General features: G+C 40.2%; 1 protein-coding gene across 1 annotated transcript in view; it reads right to left on the bottom strand.

Moving 5' to 3' along the window:
• GPC3 (glypican 3) overlaps positions 1-13,628 on the bottom strand; it is a 346,350-nt gene that overhangs the window by 106,730 nt on the left and 225,992 nt on the right. Inside the window, exon 5 of the mRNA XM_084790106.1 lies at positions 6,863-6,988. Coding sequence (XP_084646232.1) covers positions 6,863-6,988 — 126 coding nt within the window. The remainder of the gene's footprint in view (positions 1-6,862; positions 6,989-13,628) is intronic.

The following is a 13,628-nucleotide window of genomic DNA, read 5'->3' as shown; positions in this document are numbered from 1 at the left end:
CTGTCACATAGGTTTGCTTCTCTGTTGTTCCTTTTTGGGGCACAGGGGATGGAACTCAAGTTCTCACGCACACTAGGCAATTGCTCGCTCTTCCAGTTATTTACACCCCAGGGTTCCCACATTGCTGCTTTCATTGGCAGTCCTATATTTAAAACAGCATGCATACTGCCTTGAGTTCTTTGGACAAAAGCCACACTATAAACCTAAAAATAACCCCAAACATTAAAAAATAAACAGTCTATAAAAAAAAAAAAACAAGAGCGTGGGAGCCATGTATAGTATCTGCTCCCTTCCACTGGCCTGTTCTCATACAGCTGGAATGATAAATGTGTGTGTGTGTGTGTGTGTGAGAGAGAGAGAGAGAGAGAGAGAGAGAGAGAGAGAGAGAGAGAGAGAGAGAGAGAGAGAATACACATAGGAATAAGTGTTCTCCCCAGCCTTCCTTAGATCACGGAAGAAAATAAGCTATTTTATTAACCTATTTTTTAAAACTATTTTGCATTATTTGCCAGGAACTGGATGTTAAAGTTTCTCCCATTCATTCATACTTGTTGATGTGCCACAGTTTAGCCCTGTAATCTAGCAGAGAAGAATATAAAAAAGGTCAGGGCTGGGGAGATGGCTCAGTAGGTATGTGTGCGTGTTCTGCAAAGCATAAAACTTTGACCTTGAATCCAGCACCCACATAAAAAGCCAGGAGTGGATATGCATGCCTGTGAAACCCAGCATTAGAGAAGAGACAGCTGGGTTGTAGGGGTTCAGTGGTCAGCCAGCCTGAGTGAAATGTCAAGCTTGTGGTTCAGAGAGAGACCCCCGTCTTAACGCAATAAGGTAGAAAGCAACAGAGGAAGTTGCCCAACATCCGCTGACCTCCTCATGCATGACCATGGCCATGTTCAACTACACACTTATGTGCATATGGCAGACACATACACACACACACACACACACACACACACACACACAAATAAACTCCAAAAACTGACAATGTCGCCTTACTCTTTTTTTTAAAACACCTATAAGGTTTCAAGACAAGAACACAACACAAGTCTTTGACAACTAAAGGAGTTTTTCTGCAGCTCTCCACTTCTGCTTTTCCAGTTCTCAGAAAACAGCTTGGCAAGGCATCATAAACACAAGAAGGTTTGGCTGATCACTGGCAATCAGAAAGAGAATTCATAGTGCATGTGTGTATATATTTTCTCAGCTGAAATGCAGAGTGAGATTGCCAAGCACAGAGAAGAGGCGCCTTCACTGTAATTAGCCCTCTGCACATCTCAAGGACTTTGCTCTATATTGTGAGATGCCCCAAGCGAGAGTCCAAGCCATTCCAGGCACTAGGTGAATACAGTATTTCCCATAGACAAAAGTAACAAACTGTCAGCCATAAAAGTTCATTCCTCAACCTGACACCTGGACTGAGGTCCACCTAGGCCAACTATGTCACAAAGGAGCAACAGGATCAGCTAGTAGGGCAGAATCAAAGTGAACCAAGGCACCATCCACCAATTAAAGTGGCTATTTCCACATTGTTGGAAGGCTCCCTCCCATGTTTCTAGGAGGGATACTAACTGTTAGTGAGGCAAACTGATTTTACACCCAGAGCGGAGAAGAGAAGACTCAGGAAAGAATGCCTACAACAAAACATGGATGTGACGTCGGGCAACGAGGAGGTTAAAATTTCAGCTTTCTGAGTGTGGGCACACATGTGAGGTTAGGGAGGTACTTTTAGGAGTTGGTTCTCTTCTTCCACTGTGGACTCTCAAGTTGTAAGTCCATATTGTAGGCCTGTCTTAAAATACATAAAAGTCAAAGCAATTAAGCAGTAAAACTGGGCTTACCTAGTACAAACTACCCAGAAAAAGAATGAGGGTATCAGTCAATTATTCAGACCCTTGACTTGACTGTTTGGTGTTTGAGAGCCTATTCACTAAGGTGTTTGCTTTTTATGTAGGGTATTATCAAGGTATCAGGGACAGTGCCATCAAACCCCATAGTTATCTATTGTTAATCCCAGTGTTAATTTGGTGGGGTTGTTAATTTTTCCCTTAGTTGTTGTGACTCCTTAATTGAAATTCTGTCTCAAAAAGGTAGAAGCAGGAAGGGTTTTTGCTTTTTGCAATTGTTGGTGGCTCAACTGGTCCAAGGTTGTTAATTTGAGGGCTTCTCCATTTAATCCTGAAATCTCATGCTATCTCAAGCTAAAATGAGGTAAGAGTGGGGAGAAGAGACGAACAAATGATAGGTGTAAGTGGCACTCACTGAGACTGAGATCTGTGAAAACATCACTTCAGTTGATTGCATTCAGGAGATAAAAACAGGAAGGAATTGAAATTGCCCTTATTTGCACAGAAAATGGCTCCCTTAATTGTTTCGCAGTGGAGAGGTGTGCCTGAGTACCAGGAGCACTGGCTGCCCAGCAGACAGAGACACTGCCCAGGATTTCCATGGTCCTCTCTATTTTTCTTTGGATCAAGTATCTCTAATGCCTAAGTCTCATTCTCTGTCAGGAGTTTTGATTTTCATGAGTTTTACTGTCTAAAAGTAAAATGTTTTCCAAGGAACATAATGCTAACCTACAATGAAAGCCCATTAGATACTACGAAGTGGAGACTGTTCCTGAAGACTAAACTAAATAAGTAACTGGGGGAAATATATTTTTACTGCAGATGAGACATGAGGGTAAAGCTAATCTTTACAAATGACATGAATAGAGGGCACACATGTCTTCGGGCTATAAAACTTTATATCATTAAGTGTACATTGCTGAGTTTTTTTTTTTAATGGAGTTTGGCACTATTCCCCAGTCTCATCACTGTATTAGGTCACTAATACAAGTACAGGTTAATTATAACCTGAGGTTACTAACCAAAGAGGAGTTACTTCCTGGTTATAGTAGCCTTACTCTGCAAATATGTTATTTCTCCCTCCCTCTCTCCCTCCTGCCCTTCTTCTTCTTCTTCTTTTTAATCTTTTGTTCCTGGATAGCATGTAACAACAGAAGCTTTCTCAAAAAATAAATACTTTAGATGTAAAAATAAGAATTTAGAGTAACTTTCTTCCATATTACAGTATTTATTTTATTCTCTTGTCTAATACATTAAGGCATTAAAAGAAAGAAAACTCAATAAAGATCTTTAACTAATAAGAGCATAGTGTTTTAACTCAGTGGTAAAATGTTTGCCTAACACACATGAGGATCTGGTTCCTACCCCTGGACTGAAATTTTTTTCAGTTAACACACTTCTTAAAGCGGCCAGGGTGGGTGGCTTGAGGCTTTAACGTCATCACTCAGAGGGAGGAGCAGGAGCATCTTTGTGAAGTCAAGTCCAGGCTGGTCTACATAGCGGGCGCCAGGCTAGGCAGCACAACCCAGGGAGACCCCCATCTCAAAAACAAGCTAACCCTACAAAAGTGTGCTGGACTAATTTTCACACTCATTCCAATGCATCAGGATCTGTATCACACTATTCATTCGACACTCAAAATACAAACAAGACACAAGCAACAAAGAAGCTAATGAAATGTTCAGAAACCTAACCTAAAGCTTGAAATGAAAACTATGGAATTTTCTCTTTATTTTCTTGGTTCCAAGGCAGTATCCTCCATAAATATCTACCATCTATGAAGTCATTAGTATGAGCAGAACTCAATAAAATATTCTGCTTATTCAAAGACCTTGGCCTGGAAAAGTACTGTTTTGAATAAGCCAAAACTAGATGTTCTGATTATTTTCTTGAAGCATTAGAAGACATATCTGGTGCAATTATATGCACTTTAACAATTATAATAATGAAGAAAACAATACAGGGGCTTGATGTATAGGAGGTGCTCAAATATTAGAGTAAACCGAATGAATGAGCATATTATTAAATATATTGTAAATTCAAGTGTCTGTTTTAATATGGAAGCATCATTAGCATATATGTTACTTCATTGGTTTTCTTTCTTTTTTTCATGAGCAGTGGGACAAGTCACTAGGTTGTTTGCTCATCAAGGTAATATAAGAGCTATATTTGACTTGTAGAAGCTTTCTAAGCACTACAATTGTGTGTGTGTGAAAATATAAGCTTTTTTTGCTTCAATATGTTTATTTTTATTTTTTAAATATATTTTATTAATTCATTCATATTACATCTCAAGTGTTATCCCATCCCTTGTATCCTCCCATTCTTCCCTCCCTCCCATTCTCCCCTTACTCCCCTCCCCTATGACTGTGACTGAGGGGGACCTCCTCCCCCTGTATATGCTCATAGGGTATCAAGTCTCTTCTTGGTAGCCTTCTATCCTTCCTCTGAGAATATAAGCTTTTTATAAAGCCAATACCAATTGTCTTTTTCCTGACAATTAAAGTTAAGTGCATTTTCGTGATTCTGTTTAGTACTCTTGACCATTCAGGATGGCAAACATACATCATTTCTCCAGCGTGGGGATGCTAGGTGGAGCCATTAATCCCTCCACTCTCATTCATATTTTCCCCACGGGAGTCTATCTCCATGCAAGTTCAGTCCATCATCTAGGGTGGTACGCAATCTCATTCTTGCATCTCATGTCAGTAAAATCACTTAGATGAGAAACAAACTGTTTGGGGGCATGTAATTTATCTCGTATTGTGAAGAAAAGAGTTAGAAGGGAAAGGAAAACAGAAAGAGATGTGACATGAATGGAGCTTCCAGTACATGCCAAGCTTCTAAGAGCTTTACATCTCTGATCTTACTTAAGGGTTAAAGTAATCTTTTAAAATGTCCTCCCCAGGCTGGAGAGATGGCTCAGAGGTTAAGAGCACTGTCTGATCTTCCAGAGGTCCTGAGTTCATGGCTCACAACCATTTGTAATGAGATCTGGTGCCCTCTTCTGGTGTGCAGGCAGAACACTGTATATGTAATAAATAAATAAAAAGAAGGCAGGGGAAGTGACTCCCTTGCCATTAAAAAAAAATGTCCTTCCCTTACAGAAAAGGACCTGGAAGCTTTCTGTGTTAAGTGGCTCCCCAAGCAACACACAGAACTAAGATACAATCACAAGTTCATTTGACTCCAGAATATTCCTATGTCCAGTGTACTATATTATGAATGGATTTTATTCACCATTTTATGTCCTAGAGTCAGAGCCCACTGGAATGTAAGTTCTTCAAAGGAGGTAACATAAATTTGTCTTTTACCTGCATCCCTATCATCTGGCTGTTTACCTAACATGTAGTATCTCTGTAACTCAGGCAAGTCTTGAAACTTCTGCTTCAACTTCCAGAGTATCTAGGAACGTAGGCTTCCTTGTTGCACCAGACCAGATTAACATATAGTATATCAATATCTATCTATCTATCTATCTATCTATCTATCTATCTATCTATCTATCTATCTATCCCCTATCTATATAACAATAATAATTGAAGAAGGGGCTGGAGAGATGGCTCAGTGGTTAAAAGAACTCACTGCTCTTTCAGTTCCCATCACTCACATGGCAGTTCCCAAGAGTCTCTAAGTCCAATTTTAGGAGACTTGATTCCCTCTTCTGGCCTCTACAGGCATCAGGAACATATATGGCACACAAACATTCACAAGAGCAAAGCATTCATGCACATAAAATAAAAATTAAGAAATCTCAATCAATAGATTGAATCAAAGAAGAAGTTAAGACTTGGGAGGGGCAGAGGGACTTAGGAGGAGACCCCAGAGAAGGAGAGAGAGGGGGTATGAAGGACTGAACAAAGAAAGAAAAACACAAAGAGCCAGTGGGTCTCAACCTTCCTAATGTTGTGACCATGTTGTCGTGACTCCCGATCATAAAGTTATTCCATTGCCACTTCATAACTGTAATTTTGCTACTGTGTTGAATCATATTGTAAATATCTGATTTGCAGGATATCTGACATGTGTCCCCCAAAAGTGGTCATGACCCACAGGTTGAGAACCGCTGGTCTAGGAAGATTAAGTTGCCTTCCATAAGTTAAGCAACCAGTCAGTGGGAAGACTCAATTACATTTCAAGTCTCTTTTATACTCTCCTTTTTGCTATGCTTACAAAAATTGCACATCTTTAAAAATAAGTTGTAGGCTCCTAAGCATTCTACCCTGTAGACTTTACCCTGTAATTCCAAGCTAGCACTCTCTGCAGCACAATGGAGATGAAGAACCATTAGCCTGCTAGAACTCAACTCCATGAGGACAGGGCCAGGCTACTTGTCTGTTTAGTTCAACTCAACATGCCCGGCACTTAACAAGGTACTCAATAACTGTTTGCTGAATACATGGATATATTCTTTTTGGGTCAGTGATGAACAAATTCTTCATAAACATTGACATGACAGTTAGTCTAGATTATACTAAAAGTCCTCAAATGAGCAAACATTTCAGCAATCTTGTTTGGGGGAAATGGTACTCCTAGTTCCCTTCCTTTTTTCTTTTCTTCATCTTCAGTATTCATTCCATAGGACTGTTGCAAGGAAAGAGAGTTAATATATACAAATTACTTAGCATGGTGTTTAATGAATAGATAACTCTCGATAACTGAGAGCAGATAGTATGAATATTATTGTCTCAGATAGAAGGAATAATAGTCCACACAGTGAAGAGATGAAAATAACCAAAGGCAAAACAAAACAAAACAAAACAAAACCTCATCATATGCCTTATACTTTGTGAAATATCCCTGAATATGTAGTTCTGCATGGGTTTCAAAACTAGCAAATTCTCTGAGAGCTACAACTAATATGTAACATTTGGACCATAATAAATGTTGGTAGATATGTTTTCTGGAGGTTTTTTTTTCCCAATGAAATCAATGAAGGACGGGAATTTAATTGATCTTCAGATATGATGATTGGTTTTCAGATGTTGCTCTAACTAACTTTCACAACAGATTACCTCTCCACAAGTTCTTGTCCGTTCCAGCACAGGGTATCGTTTTCGGCCACGGGGCTATGGCTGCAGATGTAGCCAGGCAAAGCACTGTAGAAGCTGATGAAGGACTTCAACTTCTGAATCAGTTCCCTGAAAGGAAAACAAAGCATCTGTGCATCAGAGGCAAGCAAGCACAGTAGGAGAAAAGCTTAATTTCCTTATCAGCATGACAGAAAAGCTCTGCCAGGCTGATTAGAGCAATAAATGATTTTTAAAGACATTCTTAGCTACAAGGCCACAATTTAGCTTTTTAAAAAAATCAATAAAATGATACTGGGGATGGGGGAAGGTTGCCTTCCACAGAAGATGCTGTTCCTATCAGGAGGATGATTTAATTCCAATATCCATTTTCTCATGCACACAGCAGCTCCCCTCCCCTTTTTTAAAATTCAGAATGCTGCTACCTACATTCTCAAAGGTGCTGATTACAAGGCACACTGGAGCACTACATATCTTTTGGTTTCTGAGCGTAATTGAGTGCATTGATTGTAATTTACAATGCTATTACCCTAGAGATGGCCCCTTCCCATATAGGCTCTGGCTAATGGCTGCAGATCCAAATGGTAGGGTGCTCAGAATACTATAAGCTCTATGAAATCCTCCTGATTATATAGTCAGAGAAACTCACATCTGCTAAGAGGAGGAAGGTTGCATTGTTCTTTGTCTGTATATTGTTTTTCCTGTGAGGTGGAGCCAAGGGGAGAGGGCTGTAGTAGTACATATATTATTATTTATTCGCTTTCATTTCTATGCTAGTTATGATAAGAAAAGTGAGCACAAGAGAGCAAATATAGCATGAAAAAGTATACAAACATACAGGTATAAATTATAGTAAGACTTTATCTATTATCTTGTTTCAGTTATACATGTATGTACAACATAAGTTATCAGACTGGCTACATGAATATGTTTATGAAACATAATTTAAATACTGTTATAATAAATGTCTAGTCATAAACAAATAAAATATACTTTATTTTGAAAGCAATGCCCATGATAGAAAGCAACGATGCTCTTCACATCCAAGTCTGGTCACGGAATTTTCTGGCAGAGGAGCAATTATTCAACAGTCTCTGTAAGGTAGGAATGGATTGTTCTGGTGCACAGGCATTAGGGGGAGCCACAGGTGCAACTGCTATCTGAAGGGTAGTGGAAATTGTGAGCCCAGCAATGTCTTCCAGGTGTGTGTGTGTGTGTGTGTGTGTGTGTGTGTGTGTGTATGTGTGTGTGTGTATAAGAGACAGTTTTCAGTACATATCTACAAAACTTAGGTCACAGGAAAGTCAGGGTGATGGACAGACCAAGCAGAAAAGGTTATTGGGACATATATAATGCCTGATAGTTCAGCACTTGCTTCCTGCTCTGCACACGCTCACCTCCCAGCCTAGGCTTGGCATCTGAGCACCATCAATATCCAAAGAGAAGAGGCTCTTGGTACAGAGCTCAGAAAATAAAAGTCAACATCACAGTTCCTCAAGAGGAGAAAGATGAGTTCAATTAATGGCTAATCGGAGAGATGCTCGGTTTTACAAGGTAATAATCCAGTTCCCAAGAGGGAAAGCTGAAAGACTAAAAGCTGAGGCTGAGTAATTCCCCCTACTCCATGAGGAAACAGCATGTGGAAATGCTGGCTTTCTTTTTAATGAAAGAGTTTCCCTTAGGCTTCCTCCTACCTCTACACACACTCTCATGAACATGGACAGGACAAGAAGAATGGAACCCATACCAAGGCCTGTCGATTTGCTATCCCTAGAAGTTGAAAGCAAAAGGAGCCGGAATTTTCCCCTGCCTTTCAACCCTTGAAGCTTTCTTAGCTGATCATAAAGATAATGGACAATTTGAGGAATGTCCAGATGAGGTTCTACCTAATGTCAAAGGGACAAGGGATTTCAATAAACCTAAGGCCCATAATACATATATAAAACCTAAGACAGTTTCTGAGGAAACCGCCAAGAGTTTGAGGCATCCTATTCCAGAACTGAGGGAAATGTTTTGGAACTTGAAGTTAATGACTCAGAGGAACAAAAGCCCATGATGCTTCATGTAGCACTCATTACCTCTGTCACCTAGGATGGGCACATGAGAGTGAGTTTTTAAAACGTACTTTGGAATTAGTGTCATCTGAGAACACAGCTTCACCCAGCAACCATGTTATCACTGTGGCTGTGTTCTCAGAACAGTCCTTTCAAATGTGCTCTGAGTCTGCCCCAGCTGAGTTTGTTTGAAATGCCAGCTCACTCTCACTTACCCAGCAACGCAACCTTCGGCAGATTCTAAACTTGTCTGAGCTTTGATTTCCTTTGTCATAGATGAAAGTAATGACAGCATCTGTGTCACAAGGTTGCTATGATGATTCAACACACAATGCATGGGAGGTGTTCATCCTGTGTTAACTCGCACAACTGCAGTATCCACACAGAAAACCAGTCATCTCTTCACAATGTAAGTCCCTCCCCATCCTCTCATTATCATGAATCTGAAGTATAAAATGTGTTATATAATTAAATAGATTATATTCTACACAAATCTGGGTGTGTAGGATAATTTTTAAAATGCAACTTCCAGCTACATCTGCGCAACATGATTCCGATCTCACATCTTTTGAGGTGGGTACTTTTAAGTACAAACAAGTTCCCTCCAGATATTAGAAGCATTTTGGGAGGTGAGCACTGGAAATTGATTCTAGGGCATTGCAAGTGTTCTTCCATTGAGCTACATGGCCAAGTCTGTCTTGCCTTTTTGAGACAGAGTCTCACTAAGCTCTCTAGACAGGTCTTAAAGTTGTGATACCCCTGCTTTGGCTTCCTTAGTAGCTGAGATGACAGGAAAGATCTTCAACTTTAGTTATGTCCTCTGTCTTTTCAAATGAAGTCTTTTGACTTTATCATTGTAAAGGAAACTCCTGTTCATCAGGAGTCATTTAGAAAATAAAAGAAGGTAGAAGGAAAACAATCATCCACAGACCCACTAGCCATAGGGGCTGAGTTGGTATTGGTGTATACTACCTTCTGTTCTTGGTAGGTTTTACCAATAGGTTCTTTCTGGTTCTCAGGATATATTATCTTCCATTGATTTTGAGTAGACTCAAGACACATTTGTTTAGAGAGGAATCTCAGAATAATGAAAGGCAGGCTAGGATGTGGCTCAGTGGCACAGGTCCTACCCAGAACACGCAAGACTCTGAGTTCTTGATCTAGTACCACAAGTCAGCTGACTCTTTAATAATCCCTAGCCTGTGAGGCAAGATGCCATCTGCCCCTCAGAGGACTAAAACCGGATCTTTGCTGGCCCATTCCTCAGAGCCCCAAGGGACAGTATTAGAGCACAGGAGCATTTCTTTAAGCAACATCTCTTATATTAGCACAGGAAAATAACTCTTGGTCTCCACAAAACACAATGACTCTTAAGAATCAATGTAATCATAGTATTTTTGAAGGTAGTAAAAGACTCTGTAAACTGTTGGAGAGTCAATGAGCTTCCAAAGGGCAGTGACAAGTGATAATGTCCTCTGACACCATGGCAGCAGAGTGTGACAGGAGTAGTTTACCTCCCACTGACTTTGCTGTGCCTCTGTCATCTCTCCTGTTCTTTGTCTTCTCCTGTCATTTCTCCTCAAACTTGTTCTAGCGTGGGAGCTACACATTTTTATTTTTATATTTTCTTAAGTGAAGCTTTATAGCATCTTCATGTATGTAATTGTCAAAGACAGTAAGTTGAATATTTCTAGTTTTCCTTTATAAGAAAGACTTTTGAAACTAGGTGCCATGTTACTTATGAACTGAGGCAGCCTGTTCAGCGGACACTGGAGATATAATTTGACATGAAAAGACTGATCTTTGATTCTAATCACATCATATGTATATGCATGTATGTACATGTATATGTATGAATGAATATGACATATCACTGACATAGGGTGCAGCTTACGGCTTTCAACATTTGCTTTTGACAGTCTGTTTAGGAAAGGGTCTCCTCATAGAGGTTTTGATTTAATGTGTGAAACGTGGAACTAAAGGATAGGGGTGCTTTGCAGGCATGAGCCATTTGGGAATATTGGAGCTTGGTGCATGTGATTTTTCCCAACAGGGCATCCATCATTGCAGAGAGAGCATCCCCATTTTCAGATGTGGAGGAGAGGGCTGCCTTCACTTTCTCACACTGATCTCTTTGGGCAGGCATCAAAGCAGTGATAATTGGAAACCACTGCAAATAAAACTCAGCCTTTCATCCCCGACTGCAGATCCTGAACTTCCCTTCTTATTATTCAGGTTCCTTTTTTTCTTGAAGTAATTTGATATCATTGTTTTGTTTAATTTGAAAAGACAGAAAAGGTAAAAACCAAAAAAAATTAAAAAAACAAAAACAAACAACAACAAAAAACCAGACTAAAGTCAAATTGGAATGATGGGAGATCTTACTTAATTCTGATGGAGGGAAACTTTCCCACTTTAATATCAAACTACAACTTTCTGTCACTTCAGACACCAGCATCCTTCTTCTTTTTTAAAAATATATTTTATTACTACTTTATTCATATTACATCTCAATTGTTATCCCATCCCTTGTATCCTCCCATTCCTTCCTCCCTCCCATTTTCCCCTTACTCCCCTCTCCTATGACTGTTCCTGAGGGGGACCTCCTCCCCCTGTATATGCTCATAGGGTATCAAGTCTCTTCTTGGTAGCCTGCTATCCTTCCTCTGAGTGCCACCAGGTCTCCCCATCCAGGGGACATGAGTAAATATGGGGCACCAGAGTTTGTGTGAAAGTCATATCCCACTCTCCACTCAACTGTGGAGAATGTCCTGTCCATTGGCTAGATCTGGGTAGTGGTTCGATGTTTACTGCACTTCTCTTCCCTTTGCCTGGAATACCTCCCCTTCTCTCTTTTATCTCATAAGCTATGCTCAAAAGCTAACTTATCTGAGTAGCTTTTCTTAATCTCCCTAGTGATAGTGCCACTCTCTTGTGGGTAGCTCTGTCAGGTGACTAGAATTCAATGTAAGATATTGTTCATTTGTATACTTGTCTCCTTGACTGGACTGAGTGGGGGTCCTCTACTCATTAGAACCCAAGTCTTACACCATTACACCATGCTGAACACATAGATAGGGCTGACAACTTTTTAACTGCAATGTCCTCTGTGGAGCAGGATAACATCTACCAGAACTGAAACTCATTTGCTGACACATTTGCAATATATTTTATTGCTGAACTTACAAGGGTGACTAGCAAAACTTAAAGAGCAGTGGTCTGAGAGGAGGCAATTACTAGCCTTGAGTTTGGATCAGGGAGACATCAGCTTGTATTTTTTTTGCTTTGTAATTTCCTAAGGGTACCTAACCCATTGCTCTCTCAGACTAAGTCAGACAGAAATTACAGGAAGTGGGAGGCACCAGTACTTAGAGGGACTTCTACAAAGGGGGAGGAACTATGATTTTATCACAGATTGGCAGTTGGGTCATAAGCTTGGAGTATAGGTGTTGAGTGGACTAGCTAACTATAGATTCTGGACTTGAAAAGGAAAATATATTATCCATGAATTCCACCTAACAGTATCTGGGATATGAAAAGGACCAGGTTTACAGTGTCTCAAGTGAAGGAGGAATTCAGAAGAGTAGAAAAGGGAGTGACTGACAACTCAAATGTACTAAAAATACCAGAGGTGGAAAGGGCTGTGCTGACCATATTACATCTGTGCTGATGCCTTAGGAGTGCATGGTATTCTGCCTTCAGCATCCTAAAATTCACAACAGATATTTCCAACATGTAGTCCTTAAAGAAAACTTGAATCCCACACACAGACCACCGGTTGAGTATAAAATTGTCTTTAAACTGAGCGAAGCTCTTTCTAAGTCTAGTTGTATGCTGCAAAGTACCCAGTTGGGGGCAGACAAAACAAACAGATGATTTCTGAATGCTTCCAAAAGAATCCCGGGTTTCTTTGTGTGCTGCTACTTTAATAAAGCAAAAGGCTTTTTGATTTATAATCAGACTCAGACAGCTTGCTTGCAATCTCCACACACTGAGGATGAGAACAGCTTTCCCTTCCAATTGTTATGTTTTTAACCACTGATAGATCTTGGGCACAGGTGCTGAGGCTGATAGATGCACACATCCATTTCTCTTGAGAGTGTGAAGTGCTGTACTGAACACAGTAAGAAACGTGCAATGGTACTGGCACCCTTCCCAAAGAAACCCTGCCAATAACACTCACCCTGAAGAATCCTGCCACTAAGTCAAATCTACAGCTTCTGTTTTGTTTTGTTTTTTTCTTCTTCTTACTATCGTTTCATTTGTTCGGAAGTTGCCTATAGGTTCAAAAATAGCTCTAAACAAAATATCATATCTCGGTGCTGAGGGGAGGTGGGCTCCTTTGTCAATTTCTTCTTTCCCTGAAAGATCATCATCCAGATGAACAGTTCTCCCCAGGAAAGCGAATGGGAATACGTGACACAGAGCCCAAAATAGATAGAAGCCATGCAGCAAAGGGCCTCCAGACCCCCCCCCCCCTCCGTTTACAAATGCGTCTGGGTTGACAAGTTAATTTCGTTTATTTTTTCCTTATTTTGAACTTTTAACTGAGAAATACAAATGGTACATAGCAGCAGGGCAATTTCAAGATGGGGCTGGCTTGCTATGTTTATTTTAAGAATGCTCGCAGTGTGACTATTGCAAATTACTAAACTGCCTCTTCCATGAAGCCTTTCCTGAAGATTCCTGCAGCTGAG

The sequence above is a fragment of the Acomys minous genome (assembly GCF_964271855.1).
Source record: "Acomys minous genome assembly, chromosome: 7".
In the NCBI taxonomy this organism is placed as follows: domain Eukaryota; kingdom Metazoa; phylum Chordata; class Mammalia; order Rodentia; family Muridae; genus Acomys; species Acomys minous.
The sequence above is the reverse complement of the archived record's forward strand: the minus strand, read 5'-3'. Positions and strand labels throughout refer to the sequence as shown.